The sequence below is a fragment of the Eumetopias jubatus genome, unplaced genomic scaffold, assembly GCF_037043125.1.
Source record: "Eumetopias jubatus isolate StellerSeaLion01/CBP00866 unplaced genomic scaffold, mEumJub1_p1.0 scaffold_14, whole genome shotgun sequence".
NCBI classification, from domain to species: Eukaryota; Metazoa; Chordata; class Mammalia; order Carnivora; family Otariidae; genus Eumetopias; species Eumetopias jubatus.
This window is the reverse complement of record NW_028274820.1, coordinates 92,370,588-92,388,072: the sequence shown is the minus strand read 5'-3', so window position 1 is coordinate 92,388,072 and position 17,485 is coordinate 92,370,588. Positions and strand designations below refer to the sequence as shown.

Below are 17,485 nucleotides of genomic sequence, written 5' to 3'. Positions count from 1 at the left end.
ATGAATCTCGTTTCAGTTTCTCTACTCTGAATTGTGGTTCACTATTGTTTGCACTGATTGCCATATTCCCGTGGGATTCTCAAGCAGATGGGACCATGGGAGGGGAAAGTGTGCCAGCAATGTAACTGGAGAATTTGGGAGAGGGAAAATTCTGATTTACCAGGCTGTGAACTCTGATAAGAAGTATGGAAGATTAGTTTGACAGTTAATGAAAACTGAAACTATGAAATATCCTTGAATGCCAGAGGCAAAGGAAGGTTTTATTAACCATTACGATTATTTTAGCTTTTGCTTTCTTCATGTTTTTGCTTGAGCTGAGTTAAATAACAACTTCTGCCTGACTTGACTTACACAAAGTCCACCCATCCTTCAAAACCCCCCACTGGTTCTGATTCCTCAAGAATCTATAAAACTGAGTATATACGATCATAACTTCTGAAGTAAAGGAGGCCTGCATTTGAATTGCGACCCCAGCACTAGGCTGGATACTTGTGAGAGTTTACTTAAATTCCCAAAGCCTCTTCTCTTCATTTATGGCTCACTTTTAGATGCTGGAGAAGAAGTTCAAGAAGAATAGTGGGGATAGATTAAGGAGAGGTAGATGGAGCTAGATTATGTAGTTTTCTAATGACAGAATGGATATGCCATAAGAATATGGCTTCAAATCAACCTACCAAATAGGATGTTAGCCTAATATTCCTAACTGAACTCTGTGGTGGTGGCCGGGTAACCCTAAATCCAAGAGAGATGGTTCTGTGAACCTTGATCGTAATCTCTCCCATACATAGGCTTCGAGGGGATATTTTTTCCAACATAGAATATTAAGTAGATGCAATAACATAAAAAGACTGGTGGTCTAAATTTTATTTAATACAGAACCACCAAGGAATGCGGAAATAGAGTTATGTTTATGGAAAATTCTCAGAAGTAAAAAAGGAGCATACTATAAAAGGAGGTAAAGGAAGGAAAGTTTACCAGTCACCCACTGTTACTCCCTGAGTAGTTGACAGCTTGCTGAGATTATTGTTCCATATCCTTTAATGCCAGACAATGGAGATGAGTCTGGGCGGGAGCTGTAGGTGGACGACTTAACGTAGCAGGAAGGGATGAAGGAGAGCAAGGGTCAGCAACCTGCTGCTCTGCTTGACATCCTGGCCACTGGCCTTTGTGTAAGTGGATTGCATGATTCAGGATTGTGCCTATCGGCACGTCCTAGCTCTCCATCAGTGTCAGGACTACCTGAAAACCGCTGGCCCAGACCAAAGATTGCTAGCCCCACATTTCAGACTTGAAACGAAAGGGCCTTCTTAAATGTGAGCTGACCCTTCCACGTGCTTTCCGAGCTATTAATATCTTCTGCTGTTTTCCTTACCAGGCTCCCGTTCTGTGGGGAGCCGACTCAGGATCCTTTTCCCCAAATCAATGGCTTTTGACAATAGCTGGGAAATAAAATCATAACTAAAATAGCCGTCTCTTGAAAAAAAAATGTTGAAATCTGGTAAATCAGACCTATAACAACTCCAAAAATGGTGAGAAGGTAAGCACCCCGGCGGTTCTCAGTGAGGTAGATACCCTCTGAAGACACGGCCCGTGCTTTGTTCTTCTTTGTGACCCTCACATCACATGCCTTGCACCTCATTAGCTCCAATCAATACTAGTTGAAAAGACTAAATACAATTGTGTCAAAGGAATAAGAGTAATATGTAGCAATGTGACACCTGACGATCCAAGTCAGCAAAAGAAAAGATAGCAATTTTGGTGAAACTAAGCAAATATCAAGCACAGTTACTATTGAATGGGGAATATTATTGAATGGGAAGAGGACAGTAAAGTGCAGTGTCCTGAAAAATATTGCTTTTGGTGACAGAAGACACTCAGCCTTGAAGACAATACCCTGTATTTAAGGCAACTATCTAGAATCTGATAGTGTGAAAAGAGGTGTTGGGTGCAAGCACCAAACCAACAATGGCTTGAGTTCCGTCTTGGTTTGCTGTATTTCTTTTTTGTGTCCGTGCATACAAATCTGTCCCATTTGTTTTCTGTGAAATCCAGATTCTGAGCACAAAGATGTTTATGGATAAAATAGTTTTGTGTTGGTGTAGCACCATCTGAATGATCCAGTCCGAAATGTGGCCTATGTTCTGTGAGCCCCAAAGGTGGTTAAAGGTCATAATTGTTTTAGGTTAAAAAAAAAAAAAAAGTCCCAGATGCCCCAACATTATTTGTGTAGCATAACAATATCAGCATATCTACGTGTGCCAACACATGGGTTAAGCATTCCACGTGTCCTTTCACTTATGTCTCAAAAGAACCCTTTATAAGAGATAGCATGGTAGCCATTTTACAAATGAGGTAGCCAAGGTACAGAGTAGATAAGAAATTTGCCTAAAATCTCAGTTAGTAGGTGGTGAAGCCCCAAGATTGTCCTGTTCACAAGCTGGTCTTCTCGGCCACCAGAATTCTGCTGCCTCTGGGTTTGATACTTGAGGCTGGATCATGTACCATCGATTGCACTGTTATTCCTTCTCATCCATAGAACTGCCTTTCCTAAACACCTCTAGGACAGAGACTCTCTTGTCATCTCATTTCTTAGTCTGATGATGTCATCCTACAAAAATATGAGTTTTCCAGAAAACCTACCCCTACGCCATTTGACTTAACTTTTAGATGTTAAGAATTTATAGTGTGATTATCTACTGCTATTTTTGGGGTTTCATCACTGAAGGGTTACCAGTGAAAAGCTCCTGGTACTATATGGACCAGATTCAGCATAAGAGATTTTCTTAGCTGAAGTATGTCTTCTTCCTGAGTTCCACTTACAAAATTTTCAAACAGAGCAACCTTTGATGGGGCAGCAATGACATGATAATTCACAAGATCAGATTAAAAAAACATGGACCTGTTGGGGAACACAGCTCCTATTAGATCTAAATGTAATATAATCACAAATCAAGCACTCTTGTAATGATTGACACCACAGATCTGAAAAACTATACCTCAAGTGCCACCTCTAGTGTGCTGCCTATTTATCTTTTGCACAGCCTGTGAACTAAGAATGGTTTTCAGATACTCTAATGTTTGGGAAAAAACCCAAAGAATATTTTATAATTCACATAAATTATATGAAATTAAATTTCAGTGTCCATAAATAAACTTGTATTGGAACACACACACAAAATCAGTTTTCCAAAGCAGACTTTCTCATTAAAAGTGTTTTTGGCTCTGTTTTCAGCTCAAGTGAAATACAACAGCCTCAACCACCACCAGATTTCCCATCCTTCGCCTGCTCTTTACCTCCTGTTCTCCCCTGGATCTTTTAGATGTCGTCCTAGCACCCAGCTGTGCTGATTAGCTGGATTTCTTTGTGTCTTATTTTATAGATTGTTGCTATATTTTGTGGGTATGTTTTTACATTTCGTCCATCTGCTGCAGTGAAACATCATTTTAACACTGATTATAGGTAATCTCCAACTTGTAGGGTCCTAATGCAAGTGAGATCCTTTCATCTGCATATATATGTGTGGGCTAGATTAGATCCAAGGGGAAAATTTTGTTGAGACTTGACTGCTTTTATATATCTTTTTGACATGTAAAATTTTGAAATAAGTAGTTTAATTGCATTGCATTATAAATCCTTCCCGGATTGGTGTAGGTGCTAATTGCATTTTTATTTTGGAATTCAAATACCTTTTTAAAAAAAATTATTTATTTATTTATTAGAGAGAGAGAGCACAAGTAGGGAGAGGGGCAGAGGGAGAGGATAAAACAGACTCCCTGCTAAACAGAGAGCCTGACGCAGGGCTCGATCCCAGGACCCCAAGGTCATGACCTGAGCCAAAGACAGACACCTAACTGACTGAGCCACCCAGGCACTCCTCAAATGCCTTTTAACATAGGACTTCATTATATTAATAATTTTCTTTTTAAGAGCTGACAATTTTTTTATGAACAAGGCTGAAGGAGTTCTGTAGAAGGAGGGAGAGGATGCAAACCTAGTTCAGGGGAGCTACATCAGACAAGTTAGGGCTCTCCCTGTGCACTTGTAACCATCTCCTAAGACGCCGGGTTAATCTGCACGTGACCAAGAGAGGGTCCAACTATTTTTCAATGACATTTTTCTCATGAGTTTCTTGGGATTCCAGATCACTTTGATAACCTATAGAAAGCAGTGAAACATGCACCTCCACTAGACACACTGAATTTAGCATAAAATTTCAGGGAGTTAAGGCTTGTTGAACTTAGTCGAGGGTCCACTTGGACCTATTTGAAGTGTTTCAAAGATCTCTATTCTTTGGCAGCCAGTGTGTTTTCACAGAGCAAACTGGTAACATTCTCTTTAAATAAAACTTCTTTAAGGAAATTAAGTTGTAGCAAATGCCTGTGAATTAAGGTGTAGAGAAAATAAACAAACAGAAAATATACAAAATAAATAGTTAGGCCCATCCATAAAACTCTCCTGACACACAAACACGCATACATAAAAATGTATACAATTATACCAATATTATTTTGCCATCCTGTGGTAAGCTAGTGACATGATTGAGGCAGTATATCAATCTGCATTTTATTTATTTTTTTCAATCTGCATTTTATTAAACGAGACTAAACAATATCCGATGTTCTCTAATTTGAATACTCCAACAATAACATTATTAAGCTTTAGGTTTTTAAAATGATAAATTAAGCACTTCTGCGTTCTTTCAGAGTAGATTTTTACCTAGGGAAATTTCATTTTTGTGTGTGGGGCTCTCTGTAGCACATTTGACATCAGATTTCAGAAACTGTCCTTGGTGTCTAAGCCGTCTTTATTTCTAGAGAAGACAGCCATGGTCCTGTTTAGTATTTTTATTTAGGAGCTTTCATAGTTGGCACTAAATATTTCAAATCCCATTTGAATCTCCTGACTTACATTTGACACTAAACGGACATGTTGGTGACTTTACATGTTTTATAAAAATACAGTAAGAACCTTAAGTTTCTTTAAAACAGTATATCATGTGTCAAAATGTACTTCTTGAAATGTGACATGTGATTTTCATACAAATAGGTACTGAGCACATATCACGATTTCATTTAGTGCAACCAGCAGGATGGCAAAGCCAGTTCAGAAAAGAGAGAAATATCTTGTGTTCACAGCTACATAAATATCCATAGAGATATGTATTTATCTGCCTATCCATAGCTATATTAATTCTACACATATAAATATAAACTTTTGGTGCCAGACCCGAGACCAGTTTTTTTCTCTCTCAATTATTTACTTTGCAGAATCCATTCATATTAAAAATTCCATGTAGTCAAGGTTTCTTATAATAAAACAGATCCCTTTTGTTAGGTCCATGCTTTTAAACCTCTAGTGTACATCACCTTCACCTGAAAGATTACAGGGTTCCACTCCCAGGGTTTCTATAAACTTGTGGTTGTGCCGGGGAGTTTGTATTTCTCACAAGTTCCTAGCCGATGCTGCTCTTCCATGGTTCACGTTTTGAGACCCGCTGATCTAAGCATAGGCTTTGCCTGAGGAGCAAGTGAGGCCTCAGGAAGTGTTGATCAAAACCCCAAAGAAGTCAGTGCAACCTCTGATTATTTCTCTTACTGTTTGTCCTATGTTATTCCTAGCTCCTCTCCTGTCCCCCTCCGGTACCCACGGATCAGCCACACCCGGCTGCACTCTAGGGATGCTACCTATGTTAAAACATCTCAAATCCCTAATGTGGGTCAAACGACTGCCCTCCCCACAGAGACCTAGCCTCCCTCCTCATTTGTCCTGTTTCTGTCAACGATTTCAATTTCATTATAAGCCAGGGCTAGAATGCTCCAAGTCATGTGTTGTAAACTAGAATGCGCTTTTTATTTTTAAATTATCATTGACAGAGTTTCTCTTAGGGGAGATTTTCAGTTTTTGAAAGTTGGGAATTATAAAGAGATAATCCCTTCTGCTTTCAATCTGCCAGTTCCCTAGTCTGTTCTTCTGTGATGTGGCCTTAATTCCTTGTAAGAAGTAAAAGTTTCAGGAGACTTCTGGAAATCTTGGGAACTGATAGTAGTATTAAATCAGGAAGGTTGCCAGTCCTGGTGATCTCTTGGAAGGGCAGCTTTTGAAGAATGATGCATCAGAAGCCAGCCTTCTAGAGCTCGGGCCAAAATGGCTAAGGGGAAGTTGGAGGCAGGAGATACTAGAGGCATATTTCAGGGATTTGGCAGGGCAAGGAAGGAAAAATTAATTTTCAGATGATGTAACAAGATCAATTGAGGGGAATTTGTTTTAGAGAGGGGGAGCCATTGAAAGCAGAAAAATTAATGAATTTCCAGGTAGAGGAGAGGATTTCAGTAAGAATACGGAAGTAAAGTTTGAAAGGGAAGAAGAGAGTAATCTGGAGACTAGATGAAGTGGTTAGCTTTGAATAGGAAAAAATCCTTTTTATCTAAGGCTAAAGGAGAGGAGATGGAGGCTAGCAGATGGCCTTGAGTTCACACATAAGAGGGGGGGAAGGATCGGGCATCTTAGAAGCTAGAGAGCTGGAGAATGCTAAGGCGGATGAGTACATCGTTGGCTAAGTCCGTGTTGGACAGGTGATTTTGTCACCAGCCAGCCTGGCAGGACGTTCTCCCTCTTTGTGCGCGGCTCTGCAGTCAGGTTCAGTGGATAAGTTGAGGTAATGATGGCCTCAATATGTGATGCTGATTTTCTTTGCTTTCATGCAGACAAATTGCCTTGTATAACAGATGCTATTCTAGTTATGGGGATTTGACACTGCAGCTGGATGGCCTCTTGTGTTTCTTCAATGCTGCGAGTCCATTCTGGCCAGTAGATGAGGCTCAACTCCTTCCCATTTTGTGCTAGTGCCTTCCTGATACCTATGTGGGGAATCAAAGTGTAAATGACAGCCAGCTGCCCCTACTTCCTTAGCCTCACAAAAGCAAAGAAATTCCCTAAACGAGGTAAATGTCCCCAGTTATGTCATTTATGAATGCTTAATAGAGTAGTTGAGAACTTCACGGAAATTGTATGTGGGAGTTGTTTTAGAAGGTTCCATGTGAAGTAATTTATTTCAAAGCACAGCCTCTCTTTCTAGTAAGAATATGATTTGGCCTCTCACCAGTGCTTGGTTTAGGAAAGGATGCTCACTCTTAGAAGTAGTCGATATGGTACAGTGAGGTTAAATCCCTCAGGTCATTCAAATGGAGTCAGGAGGATGTATGTGTCTCTTTCCAGGACCACGAAACCTCCTTCCCCAGGGCGCTCTCAGCTCAGAGACTCTCCCCACGGTGGTGCTTTCTAGATGGTGAGTGTTTCTCTATTTCATGGAACAGTGGGGATTGAGGAGCAGCAGGACAACAATGCCCTGATCGATGGGGTGGAGTGGACCCTGATTTTCCAAGGGATTATTCAGAAAGCCTTTATGTGGCTCTGTGTGACTGGTATTTGCATCTCAAAATATGCGGACTCACTGATGTTGCAACATACTTTCCTGAAGTCATGTTTTTCAGAGAAAGTTGGTTAACTTGGGCTGAACTCAGCATCAAATTGCTCAAACTGACATTTCCCTTTCTGTTGCCCGCCCCCCCCCCCCCCAACACACACACTTTTCCTGAAACAATGTTGAGGGCTTATCTTAAATTCAGGCCAGTAGATGGATACAGTACACAACGGACAGGTGCTAATTCTCTGTTGTTTGCTTATTGTAACTTTTGTATATTTCCATTAGCCATCATTTCAGTATGAGTATACATTTTTGCAAAAATGTAGAAATTTTCAGTTGCATTCAGATCTGCTCAGCTGAGCATGGCCTATTGAATGTATTTCAGTTATTTTCTGATTGGTTAATGGGTTCATTTTCCATTGCAAGCATCCCTCACTCCCTAGATGCTGCCTAATCCTGTTTTTCTATCAGTTAGTTAACCATATTACAGTACATTCCTGCTTATCTACTGCCCAGTGTATCAACTACCCGGTATCTCTCTTGTCTATGTGGACATGTGGTTTTCACTGTAGACATTTCTTTGGTTGATCTGGGGATGCAGATATAAATGTGGACAAGAGTGCAACAGGACGTGTGAGTATGTGAACAGTACTATGAAGATGAACACTTGTATTTATGTCAGATCTAACCCAAGTGAATCATGACCTAGGTTTTCACTAGTAGCTCATCACCTACTCTGAAGATAATTGACACTACTTTCCTCCAGCTCCTTTATTCCCTTGTGATGGAAAGCACAATCATGTGTTTTTTTACTGAATTCACAGGGAAACAACTTATATTTGAGAAAATCTTAGAAGTTTGTATGAATTGTTCTATATACAGTCTGTTCTATATACATTCCTAGATAAAATTACAAGTGTGATGTTAGTTATATTCTATAGATAGATAAACCTTTAAAAGTGATCACACTTAAGGTTAAAAAGAACGAAAGTAGATTTAAGTCCTCAGATTTTATTCCTTTGTTGCTTTTAGCGGGGAGGGACCGTGATTGTCTTGTTTCTCAGCTCATTTCCTTTTGGAAAGAAGCTACTCATTAAATAGTTATGATTTTTGAATGATTATTTGCATTTTGAGTTATTCCCTCTAGGACTATGTACTTTGTAGAAAATCTTTTTATAATATTTGGACTCTGTTAGATAGATTTAAGTGAGGAGGAACATAATTCTTTTGAGTATTAAGAATAATCAGAATAGTGTCTACAAACCCAAAGTTCTCAATTTTTTCCCCCCAAACCACAGATGCAACCCAGTTCCTTTTAGGAATGCTTAAATAATTATTTTTACTGTTTTGGCTTTCTTTAGACATGGCTTAGGAATTCAGTCTTGAAGTGAAATGAATCCTTCAGTACCAGATGTGGTCCCTGGCTCTGCATCTTCAAGCTTTTTTTTCTAAATGAGAATCACTTCCTTGGGAAGTCTGGCTACCTACAGGTTCCCGCCCCCCGCCCCCCCCCCCCCCCCCGCCCAACAACAACAACTTTCTTTACTTAATAAATACATACTGAGTCCCAGCTCTGTTTAAGGTCCTGTGCTAATGTCTGCAGGCATAAAAGAGCAGATGAAACACAGACCTTTAAAGAGGCAGATATCTCTGTCTCCTAGTTATTTATGAAGATGGTGTCTACAAGAAGTATAAAAAAATGTGAATATGCCTAAAAGTAGGAGCAATGAATTCTATCCAGAGTAGGGAAGATGGGATGGAAGAATGTTTCTCAGAGGAGGCAGCATTTAAGTTGGTCCTTAAGATACAAATAAGATTTAGTTAGGGACATGTAATGGGGAAGGGTTTTCTAAGCTGGGGCATAGCCGTAGCAGACATGGGAGTTCTGAGTTTTTCTAAATTTAGGAACTGGCCAGCAGGCTGGCACGCCTGGAATGCAAAGATTTTGAGTGGTATAATAGGAGAGAAGGTTGTAAATTTGGTGCTAGATCACAGGACTCTGAATGCCATATATACATTTTTCTTTCCTAGCAACTTCTGCTGATCGCTTTTACCGAATAGACAGATCTCAGGTAAGCTTTCTTGAGCCTATTTGTAAAAGAGAAAAATTCCCAAATCAATAGACTTTATTGGTAGCTAATCTTATACATTTCTCAAATGTAAACCCTAAAACATTTGCACATTCCGGAATGGTACTCATAGCCTAAGTTATGAGTTTTTTTATTTGTCTTCACACATTTTGTGATTTGTGGACTCAAGATTTGACCTTGCAAATGAGTACAGAAAATAACTAGGCTTATAGATGTTATCACCAGCCTGCACTCTAAATTTTCTCGCACACTGCTACTTTTACTACTTCCTAGGTCCATTTTATGGCTTTTTCAGTTTATTTTGGTTAGCAAGTTTGACACCTCAGGTGTATATTTATGCTACTCAGTTCCAACTCATCACTTCCCAGAATTTTCTAATGAGAAAAAAAAAAAATGCTTCTGCTCAATGATAATAAATGTTCCTACTGTCCAAATTCTCCTGCAATAAAGAAGAAGAAGAAGAAGAAGAAGGAGAAGAAATAATAATACAGCATGGAATCCAGTGATAAAACCAGTTAATCATGCCGCTTAGCTTTGGCCGGATCCTGGGGGTCCAAGTCCAGCTTACTGCACAATTCATGCTGGAACGAAGCCACAAGTGGGGTGTCGCTTCTTTGAAAGTATTTGGGAAGAAGAGGGAAGCCCATCTCTGGTTACACCTGACAAGATCCTGGTCGAGTAGGAATCCCAAACCAAGAAGGATTCTCCTCTTCCCCTCACCAGCCTCTTGCTACCCTGTCGCTTCAGGGATGGTATCCACTGGTCAGGCCTCTGAAAATACACTGTGGTCTTTGGATATGCCATCGACTTTCATTATCCCTCAAGACCAAGGATGCTTTGTTTTGTCACTTATCAGATGATAGATTTGAGCATCCTGTCCATCCTTTGACAGACTTCTTTTTTCTTCCTTAGGAACATTTGCACTTTGTGATGGAGATTTCCCAAGACGAGATTTTTATTCTGGATCCAGATATGGTGTTGTCACAGCAGGCGGGGACACCTCCAGGAATGCCTGACCTGGTGGTGGAGCAAGCCTCAGGGTGAGTGCGCCCTTCTTTGGTGATGTGGTAGTGAGGCTGGCCACAGCGTGACATCCGTGTCTGATGTGGCTTTGCAGTAGACATTTCCAATGACATTGAACTATCTTGAAATACAGCTTTTTCTTGCTGGGTTTCATTAGCGTGTAGCATAACTGGTTCCATTCTGTGTCTGTCTTTTGAATGGCTGCATAGAATTACTCTTTCCCACCAAGATTTGTACCATGTCTGAGCCTTCTTTAACCACCACATCCATACTTCTTACCAAACTATAAAGTATGAGTATTTGCATTTGTGCATATATATCTATAATGCTTGTATCATCTAAAGGAAAATGGGCACAGGTGGTTTGACTCTTACTTTTCTTCTCTACCACTTCCTCCTCCCTTTTTTTGCTATATCCAGGCAGCCTGAGACATAGATGATATAATAATAACTATGACGTACCAAGCACTTACTATGAGTCCTAAATGCCTGTCTTATATCCCTACCACCACTTCATAGTTACCTTGTCATTGGAAGTGCTCTGTGCTTATTTCCTGATCTGTAAAATGGAAATGAAGCCTACAGAGAGAATTGTTTGAAAATTAAATCAGTTGATACGTGTGAAGTATTTAGGATAGTTCTTGATACTTGGTAGATACTCATTCAATATGGTGTTATTAAAACATCATCATCATCACTGTCCTGTCACAGTGCCCCTGCATGTCTGGTACTATTATTATCCTAAATCCACAGATAACAAAACTGAGGCTCAGAGGGTTCTTTAACTTTGCCACCATTGCACAGAAAATGAATGGCAAAATTGAGATTTGGTCCCAGGTTTTATGCCAAAGCCCGTGCATTTAATCACTATGTTGAACCACCAAAATATTATTAGTATTTCTAGGTTATTTCAGCAATTCCAAAATACTTATTTAGAAACCTTTTTAGGTGCCAGCTACTAGTAGCAGCCCTTAGGAAACAACAGTGCAAAAATAAAAAAATGAAAATTTCTGCCCTTGTAAAGTCTGATGAATTTTGCTGTCTTACTGGTATATGGAGGCCAAATAGTTAAAATAAGGATTTCCCTGGAAAGCACACACACACACAGGCACTCAAATAGCATTTGCGAATTGTGTACACACACACACACACACACACACACACACACACACACACACACACACGTAGACATGTTCACCTGAGGTAACCTTATGCCTGTTTACCCCTGTGCACTAATTTATTTGGTCATTGCTGCCATTTCTGAATATTTCTCACTCTGCCAAGGCCGGCTGGTACCGGTGGTATGTATCAAGTCCAGAGAAGACAAAAGTGGCAGGATGGGGCAGGTATATAGCGGCGTTTAGGAAAGCCAGAGCTAGTGATATCAAATGTGTATCCCCGGGTGTCCCAGAAGGTGGTGGAGAAGCCCATCTTCACAGTCCATGTCTGTAAATCCAGCCTGTCTGCTGTGGGGAAAGCTAGTGAGATGCTGGATCATCCTGCAGGGGCAGTGGGCATTAGAGTCTTGCTGTCCTCTTGCCCAACATGATCTTGGCTGCAGTCTTCAATCTGGTAAAGAGTAAACCCGTTCTACCACACTCACCCTGCTCTTTGCCCTCTCTCTATATCAATAATTGACCAAAAGAAATGGCTTTATCCTGGGCTAATCCTCTATTAGCCCTAGCTCCAAAAATAAAGTAGCCCAAAGTAGCTTGAAAATCCATTAGCACTTCAATCAGTCCCTTTCTTATTTCTGGTCAGTTGCCCCTTTTGGAAATGAACAAGGACAGGAAAGCAGTGAGAAAGGATGGGCTTTGTTATTTCCTAATTTCCATTTCTACATCAGGTCCCATTACTTCTTATTTACATCACATTTAAAATTACTTAATCTTTTTTTAAGATTTCATTTTTTTATTTGAGAGAGCACGCATGTACAGAGGGAGAGGGAGGGGGAGAAGCAGACTCCCCGCTGAGCAGGGAGCCCAACGTGGGGCTGATCTCAGGGCTCTGAGATCATGACCTGAGCCGAAGGCAGATGCTTAACTGACTGAGCCATTCAGGCGCCCCTAAAAGTACTTAATCTGGAAAGGCAGTTTTCTCATCTGTAGAGGGCAGAAGCACACAAATAGTTCATGACACTTGAGAAAATTAAATAACGAATGTGAAGAGGTAACTAGTAAATACCCAGTTTAGTATTAGTTTGCCATCTCACATCTAGACAAGAATCATCTTGAGACAGAGCAGAGTAAGTGCCGTGCTGGCTTTGAATGCCTAAATGCCTGGTGCCCTGCTTTCTCCCAGAATGTCCGACTGGTGGAATCCCACCCTACGGAAGCGCATGCTGAGCGACAGCGGGCTGGGAACGATAACCCCACATTATGAGGACTCGGATTTGAGAGATCTCAGCCACTCCCGTGTGCTACAGTAAGAGCGCTCTCTCTGTCCTTTGTGACCCTGTGATCGCCGGGGGAGGAGTGCCGGGTTACCTCACCAGGGGCGAGGGGTCCCTTTTCAGTGGTGCTCCCAACTGTCTCTTGTGCCGCTCTGTGCTCCCCCATCTTCCTCACTTGGCTCACTTTTCCCAGCCCCAAGCTCCCAATGGAGCCTCACTTTCCATTTCTTCTGCTCCCGAGCCGCACTGAGACTGCACGTGTGTATCTATACATACTTTGAAGCTCACCATTGTTTGCTTTACTGGAATCCAGTATTTACTAGATGTCCCTGTGTTTGCTGCATTGTGAAGACATGCATGAGAGAGATCATGAAGAGTCTGGAAGTGACATAGAGTTTTTTTCATTTGTGGCAACATTTTCTCTTGCTGGTACAATTCTGTTTCATGGTCTCCAGTCCTGTAGTAGTCAGGTGGTTTTGTTGGCTAAAGTGGAGGGGCTCACCTGACTCAGGGTCTCTGGGTAAGTGATGAAGCTTTTGTTCGTAGGTCGGAATAGTAAGTGTGTTTGTTTCTGAGGTCTGACCATGGTCAGAAAGGAGGGTGAATGTTGGAGTTTTGCAACAGTGTTGGCACATTTATGTCTGCACACTCTTTTCTTCCTGTGATATCTCCTTGCAGGAGCAGATTCTAGGTGTGGTCAGTGGTCATGGATACATTCTTTCACCCCATTTCAGAGGTTATACAAGTTTGTTGCAATTCATGATATTAGGCTAGTTTCCAATCCTATCCAAGGTCCTAACTGAATAGGGCCTTGTTTCTGCGCAGTCTTACAATTTTTACAAAATAAAAAGATTAAGAGTCTCAGAAGCCTAGGGTTAACCGAATAGACATTGTTTCTAAAGGAAGACCACAGCAATTTTGGTATGGCAAAGGGGGGAAAAGCGAGAAATCTGGAGCTAAATACTTCATTGGTGGGAAGGTTCTACTCAGATATCCCAGGGGCAAAAGGCAATTTCATTTTAATTGCTTCTCTGTACTACCTCTTACTTTGTTGTGTGAAGAGTAGAAAGGAGAAAGTGAATTACTGTGGATTTTCCTTTTTAATCAAACCAAGTTAGATTTTGATCACATTTTGATCGCTTACAACTCAGGGTGTTTTTCCATTTCTTTTTTATATGGAATTGTTGCTTATGAACCACAATGAGTCAGCCACCCACTGATGGCTAAAAATGTGGCCACCTAGCTGCGGGCAGATTTATTTGAAAAATTAGACTTTAGACACAGACAGAGGACTTTTTTTTAAGACCTTATTTATTTATTTGACAGAGAGGGACATAGCGAGAGAGGGAACACAAGCAAGGGGAGTGGGAGAGGGAGAAGCAGGCTTCCCGTGGAGTAGGGAGCCCGATGCGGGGCTTGATCCCAGGACCCTGGGATCATGACCTGAGCCGAAGGCAGACACTTAATGACTGAGCCACCCAGGTGCCCCAGACATAGGAATTATGCCTAGACAAACCAGATGAGTATTGTAGTTGTTCTTACAGACAAGCCATTTCCAAAAAGTAGAGTGATCTCGCTCTGGTTTCCTGTTCCCTGATTTTTCTGTGTGGAGTATATTAAAGTATATATCATGATATGTGAAGTGTAAGGTAATAAATATTCTTCCCAAATCACAAATATACATACTACTTCATGTAATAGCCATGTTCTATATAAAAATCAACTCTTATTCTTCATTTGGGTTCTATTACCCTTTCAGAGATTTCTCTTAATTTTTTATTGATCTTTACTTGGCAGTTGTCAGTGGTCTTGGTCATTTATACTACCTTAGCTCTTAGTGCACTAGAGCAATTAACTTTAAAATTTTTTCCTGCCAAATCACTCGAAAACAAAGTAACACTCAAACACTCACCCCTAGCCTCTGAGTCTGTCTAGCTGAATCTCTGCACATTGTGAAATAGAGACAAGTCACCCCCCCCCCAAGTTCTGCCTGAATCCCTGACTCATAGAATATAGGAGCATAATAAAAGAGTTGTTTTAAATCACTAAAAATAAGTAAGTACTGTACCCTACCTCAATTTGCACATTAATTCTTTAATTTTTTTATTATTATTACTGTGTCCATTAATTCCTTAGAAAGAACATCTCTTTATTTCCTTCAGAGATCATCTCTGATGCAAAGAGGTATAATTGCAGTCATGGAATAATTCAATTATATAATACATGGATATTATATACCATGTTAGTAATAGCTAGATAGAATGTCTCCTACTTGCTTTGTATCATAGCTAAATTATCTTTAATTCTTTTAACAACTTTTAAATCTTGTCATTGCTTAACAGTGAGTAACTGAGGCTTACAGAGTTTAAAATATTCATCTTGGATCACACAAGACAGCAAGAGTGGGAATTGTGGTCTGAGTCAGGTTGGCTTGACTTCTGACTTCATGCTTTTTCTGACCATACTGTACTATCTTCCTGAAGGGCTGGTGCAAAGACATGGTGCCTACAGCCCCATGGCCCAAGAAAGGTTTACCTTGGCTTCTATTTATTTTAGCATTTGTAAAGTGTCTGGGGAATCTTTAAAAAGAGATTGAAATGTTTAAAAAGATAGACTTTTATTTAAAAATTATTAAATATATATTAAATTTGCCCCAATCTAAATAAGCACAAAAATTATTCGAAAGGTCATTTGTTTTGTTTCTTAAATTCCACATAAGAGCAAAGGGGGAGAAAAAAAGAGGCAAACAGTATAGAGTTCCCTGAAAGAGTTAAAAGTAGAGCTACCCCACGACCCAGCCAAATGCTGGGTATTTACCCCAAAGATACAAATGTAGTGATCCAAAGGGGCATGTGCACCCCGATGTTTATAGCAGCAGTGTCCACAATAACCAAAATATGGAAAGAGCCCAGATGTCTATTGACAGGTGAATGGATAAGGAAGATGTGAGATACACACACACACACACACACACACACACACACACACACACTCACTCACTCACTATGGAATATTACTCAACCATCAAAAAGAATGAAATCTTGCCACTTACAATGATGTGGATGGAACTAGAGGGTATCATGCTAAGTAGAATGAGTCAGAGGAAGACAAACACCAATATGATTTCACTCATATGTGGAATTTAAGAAACAAAACAGATGAACATAGGGGAAGGGAAGGAGAAATAAAGTAAGAGGAAAACAGAGAGGGAGACAAACCATAAGAGACTCTTAAGTATAGGGAACAAGCTGAGGGTTGCTGGAGGGGAGGTGGGGGATGGGGTAACTGGGTGATGGGCATTAAGGAGGGCACTTGATGTAATGAGCATTGGGTGTTGTAGGCAACTGATGAATCACTGAATTCTATCTCTGAAACTAATATTACAGTATATGTTAATTAAATTGAACTTAAAAAAGTTTTTTAAAAAAAGGCAAACCAAGAAACAGACTTCCTAACTATAGAGAACAAACTGATGGTTACCAGAAGGGAGGTGGGAGAGGGGATGGGTGAAACAGGTGATGGGGATTAAGGAGGGTACTTGTGATGAGCTCCTGGTGTTGTGTGGAAGTGTTGAATCCCTATATTGTACACTGGAAGTTAATTTTACATGTATGGTAACTAACTGGAATTTAAATAAATCTGTAAAAAATTATATGAAGGGTACTCATGTGCCAAACACCCTGATATATTATGTTGTTTTATGTTATTATTTGCACTAGGTCTTTCAGTCCATAAACAACATACAGTAACATACAAATATGTATATATATATATATATATATATATATTTTATGGATTTTTTTGTTTGTATTATCTTTCTACTTTTCATTACCTGTATTGAACAATGTATACGCTTTTCAGACTTGCCATTTCATTCAACGGTCATATTTTTAAAGTGTGTTCATATTGATATATGTGGTTTTTAATTAACTCTAATTGGTATAGAATATTGCATCATTAATACTCCATAACTTATTTCTCGATTTTGATAGCGATTTCTAATGTTATTTAAAAAATGCAGCAAATACCCTGGGGCATGGGTCCTGTGTTGCAGGGTGTATGTGCAGTTTCAACTTTGCTTAATATTCCCAGCAGGAATATGAAAAACAAGTATGTAAAAAAAAGACCTGAAGAATTATTGTTAACATTTCAGATACTACCGGCATCTGCTGCTTTCAGCTTTAAAGCTCCAGTCAGCTTGGAGATAGGAAAGGTCCAAGTTTAACATCATGTTCACAATATTAAATAACTCACTATATAAAAAGATCAAAAGGGAAATTTTAAATTCTTAAAACGGAAAACAACTATCAGAGTCTGCAGAAACCACTAACGTCTTACTCACAGGATGATTTATGACTCTAAATTCACTTATCAAAGGAGAAATGATTCATACAAATAAAGCATTCAGTTTCATAAACTGGAAAAAGAATCCCAGAGTAGAAAACAAAGAAGCAAGAGGGAAGAATAATAATAAAGACAGAAATCACTGACGAGGAGAATAAAACAAAGAAATGATTAACCGAGACTCAAATGTTAAAATATCGATTCTTTAATAAA

At 39.8% G+C, this 17,485-nt stretch overlaps 1 protein-coding gene across 6 annotated transcripts in view; it reads left to right on the top strand.

The window, feature by feature from the left end:
• Nucleotides 1-17,485, top strand: part of DGKI (diacylglycerol kinase iota) — a 451,310-nt gene that overhangs the window by 356,479 nt on the left and 77,346 nt on the right. For 4 of the 6 annotated variants that reach the window (XM_088018199.1, XM_088018198.1, XM_088018197.1 and 1 more), the window contains 4 exons: nt 7,217-7,286; nt 9,456-9,496; nt 10,427-10,554; nt 12,838-12,960. In XM_088018199.1, the coding sequence (XP_087874325.1) occupies nt 7,217-7,286; nt 9,456-9,496; nt 10,427-10,554; nt 12,838-12,960 (362 nt within the window). The remainder of the gene's footprint in view (nt 1-7,216; nt 7,287-9,455; nt 9,497-10,426; nt 10,555-12,837; nt 12,961-17,485) is intronic. The other 2 variants (XM_088018200.1, XM_088018201.1) reach the window with 2 other exon arrangements.